This window comes from Sciurus vulgaris (assembly GCF_902686455.1).
Source record: "Sciurus vulgaris genome assembly, chromosome: 4".
NCBI classification, from domain to species: Eukaryota; Metazoa; Chordata; class Mammalia; order Rodentia; family Sciuridae; genus Sciurus; species Sciurus vulgaris.
This window is the reverse complement of record NC_136464.1, coordinates 154447001-154462827: the sequence shown is the minus strand read 5'-3', so window position 1 is coordinate 154462827 and position 15827 is coordinate 154447001. Positions and strand designations below refer to the sequence as shown.

Below are 15827 nucleotides of genomic sequence, written 5' to 3'. Positions count from 1 at the left end.
AATGAATTGCAGTTATTCAAAGAAAAGCATTCATAAATGCTCTCATTATTAGAGGCCCTGTGTATACTGCCATCAACTTAGTACTCTACCTATAGCTATTAAAAAAACTATTTTTTGTTACATCTGATAAGCAATTCAGCAAGGTGTACTAAAATGGATGAGGGCTTTTTACAGAGGGAGGGAATTTGGCTCCACACTTACAGACTGTGTAAGCCTGATCAAATTCTTTCATCTGTTTAAGCTTGTCACATGCATCAAAGGAAATAATGTTAAACTTCACCTCATGGGGTTGTTGCAATACTGAGAAAAGGGACATGAAATTAATTTGTATACTATACCTGTTCAATTAATGATGATGATAATGATATGTTAAATCCTACAAATTCAGCAGAGTAATGAATTTGCATTTTCAATAGAAGGACCCTTGGTTTTTCACAGGATTTTTTTCTGAGTATTTCTGAAATAATAATTCAGCAAGAGTTTTGAGAAAAAGGTTATTTCCAAGCAGGCTCTGGATCCAAGAAGATTATGCTTTGGGCTTTTTGTATATTTTAAAGTATAAATTTTAATGAATGAAAAGCAATGAATGTGTTTTGTAAAACACTTAACAAAAGAGGGAAAAGATGTCACTAAAGGCAACCAGAAGAGAAAGTAGATGGATCAGCCCAGCGAGGTTTCATGATTGTTGTAGGGTAATTTTATGGTTTCTCTAATGGATTTGATATCTCTTTCATATATTTGTAAATATATGTATATAGGTACACAAGTACATAGATGCGCATATGTGAGTGCCTGTGTATGTACATGTGTATGTATATTACAGAGGAATTAGACTGGGCATGTTTTAGAAATGTAGAAGATATGTTCTTTGTGTTAAACATTAGGCATCTTCAAATTAGAAGGAATAAACACACTGAGGTCCCCAGCCAGCCTGACTACTGAGTTTTCTTTTCTTCCACTTTGTTTATCTGTGCATACACCAGACTCTCTACCTGCTTTCCAACAGGGCCTCATGACGAGATTCTTTGCATAAAAAGCAACAACAATCTTGAACAAAATATTTTCTTTGGATCCTGTCACAATCTTTAATTTTTTCTTTAGAATCTGTCTGGGGGAAATAAACATAATTTCCTAGTTATTCTTCTTAACCATCTTTTACTCACCACAGGCATTCGTTCATAGACACGAATAGAAGATAGACTATCTACAATAAAGCAAATATAAACAATTGATATTTTATCAGTTTTAACTCAATATATAACACACATATATAACTGCTTTTGTACCTGAAGGATTCCCACGGAATTTTTCCATTTTCTCTTTAAGAGATGCAATTTGCTTTTCTAGTTGATCATTCAGTTCTAGTTGTGTCTCATAACGGGTTTTCCATTCACTGCCTGAGGTAGGGGGAGATCAAGATTAGCTCACCAACTCTCATTTATTCATTCAAATAACATGAAACGGCTCAATCTTTCCCTGTTACTGCACTTGACTTTATTAGTAATACAGATTAAGTCCCAATAAAAAACAATCTCAAACAATACATTTTCAAGTATTAAAAAGAAAAGATGGGTTGAAAACTGACACTGTGTTTGGTCCACTTGGTGCTGCTACAACAAAATACCAAGACTGGGTCATTGACAAAGAATAGAACTGTAATTTATTTACTACAGTTGTGGAAGCAAGGAAGTCCAGGATCAAGGCACTGGCATTTGGTCTTGTTCTGTATCTTCATGTGACAGACAAGCGAGCTAACAAAATGTGTTATGTGGAACCTCTAAGGTAAGGGCCTTGATCCTACTAAAAGAGAGGAGCCCTTATGGCCACATCACCTCTTAAAGGCCCAGCCTCTATTATCACATTGGCAAAACCTAAACTTTGGAGGGACACTTTCAAATCACAGCACCCCACAAAGACTTTAATAATTCAGTCATGTTTGTGCTGTTCACTAGTTATAATTATTGCAACCATGAAGTTATCTTAATTTGAAAAGACTGAAAATAAAATATTTCTAACATGAAAAGGAAAAAGACTAACATGGTACTCTACAAAGTGCTAAGGATACAAAATTAAAATAGACACAGTCCTTGCTATCATTCGGCAATAGAAATAGGAGGAAAAAAACATTAAACTAGAGCATTTGAGAAATTTTTCAGTGCAGTAGATGCTATGGAGTACTCAGGACACCTGATCTAAAAGAATTAAGGATGTGGAGATCAAGATTGAAGGTCAGGAAATGCTTCTTGGGGGAAATGACCACCAATAAAAGCCAGAGAAGGTGAGAAAGGATATTGAGGCAGCGAGAGCAACAAGAACAAAAATATACACATCAAAAACGTTCGAGATAGGTTTGAATAAAGTTGCCTGCTCTCTGATTTTTCAGGTGATTTCACAATTAAAAAAAAAAATCCCGAAAGTCAGATTAGAGGATTTGAGTCATGCTACCACTCTCTAGCTTATTTATGTGATTTGGAGCAAGTTCTTTTTTGTTCCTCAATCTCTCATCTATAAAAATATAGTTCCTATTACAGGATATTAGATTAATTAAAGGTGAAATATTTCCAACACTAAAGGGTGTGCAGAAAATGCCATAAAAGTTATTGTCCTTATTTTCATCATCATAATCATCATCATTATAAAATTTTCATTTCAAAAGTGCTTTCCAAAGAGGCAGCACCATCGTGCTACATGTAATGCAAGTACCTGGTACATTTTAAAAAATCTTTACTTCTTTGATAGGCAACAAATCATATGTGTTTCAATTTAGATTTCTTTGGCTAAAAGGTAATTTGACAACTTTCCACAGTTATGAAATGTCTATGTACTATGCAAATTCTATCACAAACTTCAGTGTTTTCTAATTTAATTGCAAAGGATATGAATGTAGTAGAAATACACTGTCATCTTAGTTTCTAATACTTTTTCTAGATTGCTGTATGACTTCTCATATAGGCTTTTAAAAAAAAATCAAACAAAAACTACTTTTTCCTGAAATTGAACCTAAATATAATTTCCTCAGTAATTTATTACTCTTACACTAAGGACAGACTTCTTTATCTATAAACAGATACTCATCTATGCTTTTGGTTCTTTTTTTATATTAACTTTATAATATAATTCACTTGGAATTTTTTAGTATTAACAATATAGAGTGAGGATCTAAATGAACATTTTTCTCCATATTATACCAATTTATCAAGTTGAATTTATTGAATAATTCACTTTTCATTTAGCTCCCTTAAATTCCAATAAAATATTACCAGTAATAGGCTCCTTGACTCCAGTTTTCAACCCGGAAGCCTTTCCCCAAATGGGGCAGGCAGTCTGAAGTGGGTGATCGGGAGAAGGGTAGAGAGAGTAATTAGAAAAGGATGTTAAAGGATCATTAAGGAATAAATGTTTATGTGCCCCCCCAAATACATATGTTAAAGCCCTATCCTCCAATTTGACTATATTTGGAGGGAGGATCTGTGAGGAGATGATAAATCTTAAATGAGGTAAAAACACTGGGGCTCTAATTCTATAACATTAGTGTTCTTATTAGAAAGGAGTTAACTGACTCTTGTCTGATTTTTGCCATGTGAGGATAAGAGAAGTTAAGTGTCTCCAAGACAGAAAGGAGCCTTCACAATTAACTGAATTGGCTAGCACCTTGATCTACTACTTCCCAGCCACCAGAACTATGAGAAAATAAATTTATATCATTTAAGCCACTCAGGCTGTGATATTTTGTTATACAGCTTGAATAGATTAATGCATTCATTATTTGATACGTTCTCATTTCAGAGTATGGTATGGCTTTGTCTGTAATAATCTATTTACCCCAAGACATAAATGAAAATGGTTTTTTCCTTTTTCCTAAGGAACTGAAAGACTATCTCAAAAGATTGAATTTTTAAAATAAACAATAACCTGTCCCTGAATTTTATAGCATTACACAATGGTTTTAATAAACTGGACTCTTTTCCTGTTCTGTTACAGGCTGGATTATGTTCTTACCACTCCTTCATATCCAACACACCCTGCTCTATCACCTGCACACCAAATTCATATATTGAGGTCATAACCCCAAGTACCTCAGAATGTGATTGTATTTAGAAACAGAGCTTTTGAAAAGGTAATTAAGGCAAAATGAAGTCATATGTATGAGCCCTAATTCAATACAAGGGGTGTTTTTATAAAAGGAGATTAGGAAACAAAGTGTGTCTCCCATGTGAACACATAGGTAGAAGATGGCCATCTACCAGCCAAGGAGAGAGCGCTTTGAAGAAACCAACCCTACCAATACCTTGATCTGACTTCAGCCTCAAGAAGTGTCAGAAAGTAAATTTCTGTGGTTTAACCTCCCCATTTGTGGTGCTATGAGAATCTGAGTGGACTAATTTTACTGTTCTGTTGATTCATTTTAAGTGCTAATAATTTATCTTTTAAGAATCCCCTTCCACAGTTCTGCCTATTTATTTGTCCAGTTACTTTTAGAGTAAATTTGTCAAGTTAGGGGGGAAAAACTTAGGTATTTTAATAAAATGTACATGAAAGGGCTGGGGAGATAGCTCAGCTGGTGCGAGGCAAGCACAAGGCCCTGAGTTCGATCCCCAGTACCACCAAAAAAAAAAAAAAAAAAAAAAAAAGGACATGATACCAATAAGTTAATATGTAAGAATGAACACATTTATAATATTTACTCCTCCCATAGGAAAAAAAAATCCTTCCTTATTAATATATTAATAATAATGAAGAGGGTAAGCTCAATATATTATTCCTCAAACAACCCTATAGGTTATGCATTTTTTCCACCATTTTACCTGTGAGGAAATTGAGGCAAAGAGGGTTTTAACTAACTTATTCAAAGTTATACATTTAAGTCCCACAGCTGTGATCTTAAAGCCAGGGGCCATCTGATTCTAAAGTCAATGCTCTTTCTATAGGATAACTCCTAGCATTTTCCCTACTCCACTACAGATTCTGAGATGATCAAGGTTTGAGCACAGATATGTTTGGCACATATTCATTAACTCAGTTTTTTCTCTAGTAGAAATCTTCTGATGTCTAGTGAACAATAAATTGAGTTCATTAACTAAAACAAGGTTCACAGAGACTTCTTCTTTCTTATTTTTGCAGTGCTGGAGATCAAACCCCAGGCCTCACACTTGCTAGGCATGTGCTCACCACTGAGTAGCATCCCCAGTTCCACCTCCACCACATTTTTTTTTTCCCTTTTTTGTGTCTCCCACTAACAAATCTTAGAATTTCAACAAGGCATGTGTTAAGGGAAAACTTTTCAATTTCATTTTTCCTCTAGGGTTTCTGTTCAGTATGAATTCTCTTGGGTTGAATAAGATAAGAATTCCGATTTAACTATTATTACTCTGTTGTCTCTTCATATAGGTTCTACATAATTCTTGTTGAAGAAATGATCAGATATTTTATAGATTGTGTTGAAATTGTGACAGGTCATTTCAACACTCTTATTTTTAGCTTGTTAATGCTAAAACTATGCTTATTTTTTTTAAATAAACACTTATTATTATATCCAACCATTTTCTATATCTTTATTAATATACTAGTTTTTAGGTGATCCTCTGGAAAGTTCTGGATATTAAATTATGAAAACTGAAAAATCATAAAATTCTCTAATAGCTATCATTCCTTTTTCACATTTTATTGCTTGACTAAAACTTTTAAAACAATATTACATTTGAATGATGTCAGTAGGCATCTTCCCCTAACCCCAAGGAATGGAAATGCCTCTAATTTTTTATCATTAAGTATTATACCAAAAAGAAGTATTATTTTCATTGTTTAGAAATATGGAAAACAAATTGAATTTTATTTTAAAAAATAGCATTTACTAAGACAAGTTTTTAAAAATGTTTGATCTATTAATATATTACCCTATGGCTAAAGGTGCTTGGAAACCAGACTTGAGGTCCAAAGTGGAGATGTGGATTTGTTGTCAATATATGATGTTATTTAACCCTACCTGACCAGAAATCACCTAAGCACATATTGAAGAAATGTCAGAAGACTGAGACTGAGACCTGGGGCATTCTGAGTTTTTAGAAATCAAGAAGAGAAATGACAAGTGAATAGTATGTAGGACAACCAAGACAGTGTGATGTCCCAGAGACCAAGTGAACAAAGGGCTTCAAGGACAAAGTAGTGAGCAGTAGGATAATGCTCTGATGAAGAGAAGTAGAGACTAAGTGAAATTTGACACCAGCATGCCTATATTCAAAATTTCAGAAACATCACTCATCACCTCTGTATTTTTTTTAAATATTTTTTTCAATTGTTGATTACCTTTATTTTATTCATTAATTTATAAGTGGTGCTGAGAATCGAACCCAGTGCCTCACACATGCTAGGCAAGCGCTCTACCACTGAGCCACAACCCCAGCCCACCTCTGTATTTTTGAGAAAGTCATTGAGGATCTGTTTTTTATCTACAAAATGGGGTAATAATATGTTTTTAAAGGGTAGTTGAAAATTCATTTAAAGCACTACACAAACACTAGCTCTTTTCATTAAAAAAAAAAAAAAAAAAAGACAACCTCACTTGACACACCTCCTGGTCTTGATTAAGTGACAAAGGTTTCTGCTATTCATTTTAGGCTTTAGTTTATACGTACTGAGGAAAAAGCTTTCCTACCATGCTGATCTTTCCTCTTTGTGCCCATATCCTACTTCCTCCCCATAAAAACAGTTGATAACATGACTTGTGAGCAATACTCTACTACTGAGCATAGGTACTGCACTCCATACTGTATGTATGAACATACCTTCTGTTTTTTCTGAGTAGGTGAGGGTATTCCAACTACTCTTGCCAATACAACTACTTGGCAAGTGAACTCAGAGTCTGCCCCCAAAGAGCCAGTTATAACTAATGTTCACATATGGAGATATAAGATGCTACTTTAGCCTTGGACAAAGTGGTATTCTCTAATCTAGCTTTAAGAGAGTATTGGACACTCGCAGAAAGCAGCATTTTATTTCTCACTTGGCTTCTAATCCTTTTTTTTTCATGGCTCCGCAATAGAAGAAAGTACAAAGGAATTTAAGAACTAGAGCACACGCCCATAATTCTAATAATCTCCTTACGTAAGTGTTTAGCTCAAGCACTGCATCCTCAGTAAAGGCTGTTTTTATGCCCTCACTAAAATTGTGCTAGATTTCCTTTCCTTAAGATCTCATTTCTCTATATGCAAAATGTGTATCACTTCTCATAATCATATTCGAGTTTGTCACTTTCTCCCCCAAAAGTCAGTGAAACTCTTTAAAATAGGAAAATAAAGGTCTTCCATTCAAAATGTTGACATGAGTCTCAACCAAATTTGTGGAATTGTTTGGAATATGTTATAAATTTTAAGGATATATAGGTATGTGTGTATATACTATAATCCCTTATACACAAAAATTCTTTCAACACAAATAGCCAAATCCTAGATAAGGATTTTAAAGTTAAACTGCAGATCCAGTAGTTAAGGTATGAAGGGCATGACTTAAGTTGAATAGAATGTTTGTGATATTTTGTTATTTACTAAGGAAATAATATATTGATGGCACATAACAAAGGTTTTGCAAATTAACATTTCAAACTTGTAGATAAAAATAATTATATAGTAATGGTTTGACATTCTGAAGTATCAGTTTTAAAGCCTTTGTTATAAATTATTAATGCCATCAGAAAGTAATTCTGAAATCTTGGTACTATTATTCAATACATGTAATTTAATGTACCATAGGTATCTCGGTAAAATGAACAATAACTATACAGGAGTAACATATATAAATACTTATATACCTTCATTGTCAGTATTGAGTTTGGCTTCCATTTCTGCAATCTTGTGTCTTAATTCAAACACTGAGAGTTGCACTACATCCCTGTTATTAAAAATATTTTGTTAATTATGATTCAATTAAAAATGGGAAGACTAATACATAGTAACCCCCAGTACTTTAGGAACAATTTATTATGAAATATCATTTATTGAAGGCATAGTTGAGTATCAGGAATTGAACAATGCAGGCTTCTTGATTAGTCATTTCCAGAAGGGATTAAATATGCACTAAATCTCAAAGCCCTCAGGTAATCACTGGAAGCCAAATATGATCCCAAAGAAGTTGGTTATTCGAGTTTCTCAGAACCCTGAAAAATAAGAGCTGCAAATTATAGACAGGAATAATTAACTAGGGCAGTAGGTAACAAGTGTCAACCTGAGGGGGGAAAAAAAAAAACAAAAAACAAAACACTAATAACGCACACATACACACAGAATTTTTTTTCAAAAGCATTCCAAAGGTTTGCTATCTAAGACATTGGTCTGTACCGCAATAATTATCATAATACAATATTAGAATCATTTATTCAGTAAATATTTTTGAATGCCATTTATATTTAAGATATTTTGCTAAAAACATTACAATGAGCAAGTGAACAGAACAATAGCAACAGCAGCAGCTAAATTCTACTTAAATGTTTAACTGGAATGTATTAGCCACTGCTAAACATTTTAACATTTCATTCCATTTTGGCAACATCCACAGGAAGTATAACTATTTGTATGACACTCTTAAGAGAAAGCTGAGGCTTAACCAAGTTAATTTAAACAAGAGCCTATAGTTATGGAGAAATAAGAGCTGAGATTTGAATTTATGCAGAATTCCTCTAAAGTACTTGCCTTGATCCTTTACTGTCTCAGAGAAGGCAGAACCTGATCCTAAAAATGCTTATCATTTGGTTCAAGATTAAAAAATAAACAGGCAATTAATTAGTGTGACTGGAGTTACAACAGAGGAAAGCACAGGATGCTATGGGACCCACAGAATTGAATTCTCATGGGGACTGTGGGTGGGATAGGATTATTTAAAAAAAAAAAAATAGTATATTCAGTTTTAACATGAAGTACTAATACTGTTCTAAAAAGCATATGAGAGGCTGCTTACTTTGGAGACAGCCTGTATTCTCCCTTGAATGTGTATCTACCTTCCCAGATAAACCTGTCTATGCCTTTGTTTAAAAAAAAAAGAAAAAAGAAAAGAAAAAGCATATGAGAAACTGGAGATGAACATGCTTTCTAACTCAGTAATAGTGTCTTTGCTAACTAGCATTGGCAAAGTCCTGAGTTCAATCTTCAGCATTGCACAAAGAAAAGGAAAAAGAAGAAAGCATAAGAAGGCCTGACTTTTACAAAATGTCACCATTTCCTATGTTCTCCTAAAAGGATGAAATACTTAAATTCCTTGGGATTTTAAACTGAAAAACCCAAATTCAGTGGAACATAAAAACCAAATACCTATTTTAACATTACAATATATGTACCAGATACATTTTAGGTTTTTTGTTGTTGGTGGTAGTGGGGGATTTTTTGTTTGTTTATACCGGGGACTGAACCCAGGGGTGAAATTTTTTTGAGGCAAGGTCTCACTAAGTTCCTCAGAGCCTCACTAAATTGAGGTTAGCTTTGAATTTGCAATCCTCCTGCCTCAGCCTCCGCAGACGTTGGGTTTAAAGTTGTGTGCACCACCGCGCAGGGTCACTTCATTAGTTTTAACCCTAAAGGAAGTACAACCTGCCTAATATGCTTAATTAATTAAGAAGGCAAATCAACCTCTGGCACAAAACACTGGGGAAGTCGCGACGACGCGGGCCTTCAGCGACCTCGGTGGCTTCTGTCTCGGACGGAGAGCGAACTGACCCCAGGGCCACCCCTGGGGAGGCGGAGTCGCGCACGCGACCCGCCAGGGGGCGGGAGGCCGAGCGCCGCCGACTCACTTCTGGTAGATTTCTTCCAGCAACTCCAGTTTCAGGCGGTCTGTGCTCACACCGTCGAAGTTGTCGCCTCTTCCCTCCCCCATAGCGGGAGGTCGCAAAGCTCCCGCGCCCTTCGCCTCGGCACTGCTTAGGACAGAAGACCTGGAAGGGACACCCCCAAGCGGGAAAAGAGAAAGCGTCGTCAACAGCCGTCGCCATGGCGAAATGCCTCACAGTCGCCGGCTCCCGCCCGCCGCCCTGCGTCACGCGTGACGTCATAGGGCGTCGCCCGCGAAGCCCCTCTAGTGGGGCGCCCGCGGGGCTCCGAATAGAAGGAGGCGGGGTCTGTCTCCCGGGACCTCTTGCGAGCCGCGCTCGCGCCAGACTGGGAGGCTGCGACCCCATTTCTCCCAACCGCGCCTTCCTCTGGCCGAGTGTAAGGGGCTCCAGAACGTCCTCCTCCTTTTCCTTACCTCCTCTTGGCCTTGGTTGCTGCCCACTGCCCGGCGCCTGGCGTTCCTTTACTCCTGCGCCTTGTTGGATCACCTTTCTTGGCCTCATTTGGACGCGCACCAGAGGCTCTGGTTCAGGGTGTCGCACGAGGAGCAGACCTTGAAAAGGTACTGCCTGAACTCGAGAAGAGTTTTGAATCTCCAGTCCGGGGGGGTTTCTTGTCTTGAAGTTTACGCAAAATCTCTACACTGTCCGCTGCAACTTGAAATTTCATTATATGTTTAATCACAAATTTTTGCATTCTGCTCCCGATACATCTGTGTTTCAATATCTGCTCCCTGTCCTCATCATTGACTGGAAAGGTCCACTGGCTGCTTTGTTTGAATAGTTTGTCCCCTTCAAAATTCATGTTGAAATTTAATTCCTGTTTTGAGCTATTAAGAGATGAGACCAGGGAAGCTTCATGAAGTGATAGCACTATGCCTGCATGAGAGGAGTCATCCATTCATGATTACTGAATTCATTCCAGGATTAAGGGATTGGTTAATGGCTTATCTCCCTCCAGAAAGGATCTGCTAAAAAAGCCAGTTTGGCTAGGACTTTCTCATACTCCCTGTCTCTGGTCAGTGATGTCCAGACTTCTTGCTGAAGGCCAACACCTGATGTGGCCCCTCTACTTTGGAGCAGAACCGTGAAACAAAACTTACCCAGGATGCGTTTATTATGGTTTGGCTATGTAGTATCCTCCCAAAGCTCCTGTGTTGCTGCAAGAATATTCAGCAGTGAAATGATCAGATTATGAGAACTGTAACCTAATCAGTCCATCTTAGCTTAAATGAACTGACGGTAGTAACTATAAACAGGTGGGATTTGGCTGGAGAAGGTGCATCAGTGGGGGCCTGGCCTAGAAAGTTTCATCTTCCCTGCAGCCCATCTGCTTCCTGGTTTCCATGAATGCAGCAGTGCTCCACCCCTACCTCTTTCCTCCATGCTGTGCTGCTCACCTTGGTCCCAAAGCAGTGAACTCTGCCAACCATGGACTAAACCTCTGGGACCACAAGCTAACGTATCCTGTTTCACCTCATCTTTTCTTGTTCAGTATTTTGGTCACAACAAGGAAAAGCTAACATTGGTATTGTGTAATTAGCTATACAAAATGGACTAAGACAAGTAATGGCCTTTACTTTCTAATTTCGGTACATTTTCCTGAATCAACTTGAGAGCTTTAAGTATGAGAACATTTTTTTTTCTGGCAGAAATCAGCACAAGTGGTCTATCTGACAAAGATTTTCTTTATACTCTTTCTTTTCGAAGGCTGAGAAGAGTGTTCTTTAGTAGAGGTCAGTAAATGTGTCATATGCCTATAAATAGAAAGTCTTTCAGAGATTTTTTTTAAAAAGCATAAAAGCTCCTTTGTTTAAGGCATATTTTATTTGGTTGTTGTTTACCAACAAATTTTCAGAAACCTGTCAAGATATTGGAAAAATATTAAAGACTGACAGCAATAGGAACTTATGGATACTGTACTTAAAAGTACTGTTCATACAAAATAAAAATTAGAATAATTTGCAAGCTAGATGCTGGAGCTAAGGAAAAGTCTTCCATTAGAACATGGGTTTTGAAAGAAGGGAGATTTGAGAACTTTGGAATATCTCTGTACGGGGGAAGTTTTAAGCATGGAAATAATTTGGAATTGAATTGTTTGAAAAATACACAAATATAGCATATTACTGGTGGTGTGTTTAATGTTCAAAGGCACTATCCAGACTTGTAGGTCAGAGATAATTTGAGGCATTTTGAGGAATAAGTTCAACTAAAAAAATTGAGTTTTTGTGTACAAAGATGCTAAATATACTGTTTTCAATGAACCTATAGTTTAATGGAAAAGAGGAACATAATATGACTTTCTTTTGTGTGTGTGTGTTTTTTTAACTGGGGATCCAACCCAGGGCCTTACACAGCTAGACAAACACTACTACTGAGTTACATCCCCAACCCAAGAAATATAATATGAATTTATCTTAATCTCCTCTAAGACACTTACCAGTATGTTCTCTATCTTGGTGACTTCCACCCTTTTTCCCCAGCCAGAGTCGTTAATTTTTTTTCTCTTTTATACTGATGGGCAGAGGTAAGAATGAGTTGGGAATAAAAGGAAAGCTAGTCATATGTTATGTACTCGAATTTCAAGTTTTTCTGATGCACACCTTATCCATACGTTTTGTGGTGTCGAAGCCAAGAACTGATACTTTTGTTTGATTTCCTGTGTAGAATCTCCTTTCTCCTTTGGGCCAGGAAGGTCAAGAATCTGCTCCTTCTCTAATGCTACTTCCAGATCATTACTCTTCCAGCTTATTGTAAAATACCTGCCCTTGCTAGTCCTCATGCCTCCTTTGTATAACAAAATATACTCTCTCCTGGCTTCATCCAGATTACATAGTCACTGTTTTCTACTGTGACAACAAGGTCTTTCCATTGTAAGTCTTGCCATACTCCTAGCTGACTGTACTTCCACATGGCTGGTCCGATCCTACACTCTCACCCTTCAATTCACAACTCTCATCACTTGTATTTCCACTTCTCTTCCACAGCCGTACTCTCAATCTTGTCGTCACTGAGAGTGGTTTCACCTCAGATATTTGCTCCCAAGTCCTTTTAACTCCTAAGTCAATTACTAAGCTACACAAGGTTTTTTGTTTGTTTTTTTGTGAAAAATAGGTATTTGTACAAAATTGGAAAATCCACTGGAAGTCTGTTTTAAAACACCTATTTAGTTTGGTAAGAAAAGACCAGAGAAAGACCTTTGAGCATAGCATTATTTATCAGATTTACCTGAGAAGTAGAATATAAAGTGATGAGTCATAACAAATCTTATGACTGGCTGAACGTCAAGCAGAACACCATCCTCATTGATTTTAGACAGGACTACAAATACTTCTGCTCATTGTACCTTGGCACCAGTTGGCAGGGAAAACACAACGCAATCAAGCACTGGTTGAAACAACGTAAGTTACATAGAAACAGAACAAGATTAGCTCCAATAGTGTATGAGGGTTACTCATGGCTGGTGGGTCCTCAGGCAGCCAAACCAGGACAGTTTGCCTGCATGCATTTCTATTGTGCTGTAGAACAACCCTAACCCCTTTCCTCGTGGATTACAAAACACTGAAAAATGGGGATGTGCTTGAGGACCATGGCTGCATGATTAGGCAGATCGAAGCAATACTTTGTGGGAAAGGTATTCCCACAAAAGGCCCAGGCTATGTGGTCTTTTTTTTTTGCGGAGGGAAGCTCTTATTTCTTGATAAGGAAGCATTCCAGACTCGAGGCCTATTCTGATGTGGCTGGGGCACGGTATGGAGAATGTCATAAGATTCTGCATAGGAAAGTGCCTTTCCCAACACTTGCTTAGCTTTCCCTAAAGTACCTAAAAAGCATTCGGCCTTTGGTTTTTTGGGATTGGCTTATCTCACTTAGCATATTCTCCAATTCCATCCATTTACCAGCAAATGCCATATTATTTCTTATGGATGAATAATAATCCATTGTGTATATATACCACAGTTTCTTTATCCATTTATCGGTTGAAGGGCATCTAGGTTGGTTCCACATCTAGCTATTGTGAATTGAGCTATTGTTAACATTGATGTGGCTGTGTTACTGTAGTATGCTAATTTTAAGTCCTTTGGGTATAAACCGAGGAGTGGAATAACTGGGTCAAAAGGTGGGTCTGTTCCAAGTATTCTGAGGATTCTCCACACTGCTTTCCAGAGTGGCTGCACCAATTTGCAACTCTGCCAGCAATGTAAAAGTGTGCCTTTTTCCTCACATTCATGTACATGTATGATTACACAAGTGGTATAAATCTACATCATGTACAATCACAGAAACGAAATGATGTACCCCATTTGTATAAATGAATCAAAATGCAGTCTGTAAAAAAAATTCTTTTTAAAACCTATAAAGACAGGGAAAGCTCAAACTAACAAAAATCTAGAACTGATGAATTGCTGCTAGTATCTTGGGAAAATTTCTACCAACTATCAAGCCATTTGTAATTGTAATTAAAAAATACCAACATTGTTAAGCAGTTGGTGTCAGAACTCCATAAAGACCCTTGTCTCTCTGCATCTGTTAATGAAGGACTGGAAGACTGACCTATCATTCTACATAGGTCCTTCATTTTTGAGGCCAGTATATGACTTCTTCTTCTCCTGATTAATACCATTCTTTTTGATCATGGGCAAGTTATTTAACCTCTCTATAACCTTGGTTTCCTATTCTATAAAATGAAAATTCGTAGTTTTTCCAGTGCTGAGAATCACGCACATTATTTTTTACACTGTATTACATCTGTTGAGTCTCAACAACTTCAGCACAGATAGGCAAAAGGTCTTGTCTTAGGTCAGTTTGTGCTATTAACAAAATGCTTGAGACTGAGTAATATATAAAGAATAGATATTTCTTTCTCACAGTTCTGTAGGCTGGAAGCCTAAGATTAAGGTACTGGAAGATCCGGTGTATAGGAAGAATCTGCCCTCTGTTTCCAAGAAGGTACCCTGTTGTGACCTTACATGGTAAAGAGCAGAAGGTGAAAGAGGCATGTGGTATAAGGCAGAAAGCCAAAAAATTGCCTTGTGAGTTTCAGTCCTTTTATAAGGCATTAATCTCACCCATGAGGGCAAAGACTTCATAACATAATCACCTTCTGAAGGTCCTGCCTACTAATATTGTTACATTGAAGATTAAGTTTCAACATGAATTTGGGAAGGGACACAAACATTCAAACCATGGTAGGCCTCTAGATAATGAAAATTGGGCTAAGAAGTTGTGTTGGCTAATTTTGATGGACCATGGGATGCCCAGACACGAATTTTTTTGTGAGGTTATGATGTACAAAATAGGTATTTGATATTCATCTGTGGTTCCTGGCACAGAGCTTCACTGCTTTGGAATGTTCCAAGAGGTGTTTTTGATTATTCATAGTAATCACATTTCAACCACACCTTATTCTATGAAAGATGAGTGTTGGCTGCCAGAGGAATCAACCAGGTAGTTAGAAGTTTGGCTCTTCCTCTATATGTCCCTCCAACTCTGACCTCTAAGAGGATGGGGGTGTGCTGAGATTCATTAATTACCAATAGGCAATGACTTAATTTTGCCTATAAAATGGGGTCTCTGTAAAACCCCTGAATGACAGGGTTCAGAAAGCTTTCCACTATAGCCAGAATGTGGAACCAACCTAGATGCCCTTCAGTTGATGAACGGATAAAGAAACTGTGGCATATATATACAATGGAATATTACTCCGCCATGAAGAATGATAAAATTATGGCATTTGCAGGCAAATGGATGAAATTGGAGGATATCATGCTAAGTGAGATAAGCCAATCTCAAAAAACTAAAGGACGATTGATCTCGCTGATAAGCGGATGAGGACATATAAGGGGGGGTCGGAGGGGTTAGCGTTAGGGTTAGGGTTAGGTTTAGGGTTAGGGATAAGGAGGGTGGTAAGAATGAAGGAAGGAAGGACTGTATAGAGGGATAAGAGGGATGGGAGGGATGGGGGGGAGGGAAAAAATGAATCAAACAATATTGCCCTATGTAAATTTGATTTTTA

The 15827-nt window shown here is 37.3% G+C and overlaps 1 protein-coding gene and 1 long non-coding RNA gene across 10 annotated transcripts in view; one reads left to right on the top strand and one right to left on the bottom strand.

Annotated features, from left to right (window-relative positions):
• CCDC169 (coiled-coil domain containing 169) overlaps nucleotides 1-11980 on the bottom strand; it is a 62277-nt gene extending 50297 nt beyond the window's left edge. For 2 of the 8 annotated variants that reach the window (XM_079137405.1, XM_079137407.1), the window contains exons 1-4: nucleotides 9776-9988; nucleotides 7805-7884; nucleotides 1287-1397; nucleotides 1164-1204 (exon numbers count right to left, since the gene is read on the bottom strand). In XM_079137405.1, coding sequence (XP_078993531.1) covers nucleotides 1164-1204; nucleotides 1287-1397; nucleotides 7805-7884; nucleotides 9776-9858 — 315 coding nt within the window. In that variant the 5' untranslated portion in view covers nucleotides 9859-9988. The other 6 variants (XM_079137403.1, XM_079137404.1, XM_079137406.1 and 3 more) reach the window with 5 other exon arrangements.
• The window catches only part of LOC306659702, a 112115-nt gene continuing 106598 nt past the window's right edge, over nucleotides 10311-15827 (top strand). For both annotated transcript variants that reach the window (XR_013763389.1, XR_013763390.1), the window contains exon 1: nucleotides 10311-10374. This is a non-coding gene — a long non-coding RNA (uncharacterized lncRNA). The remainder of the gene's footprint in view (nucleotides 10375-15827) is intronic.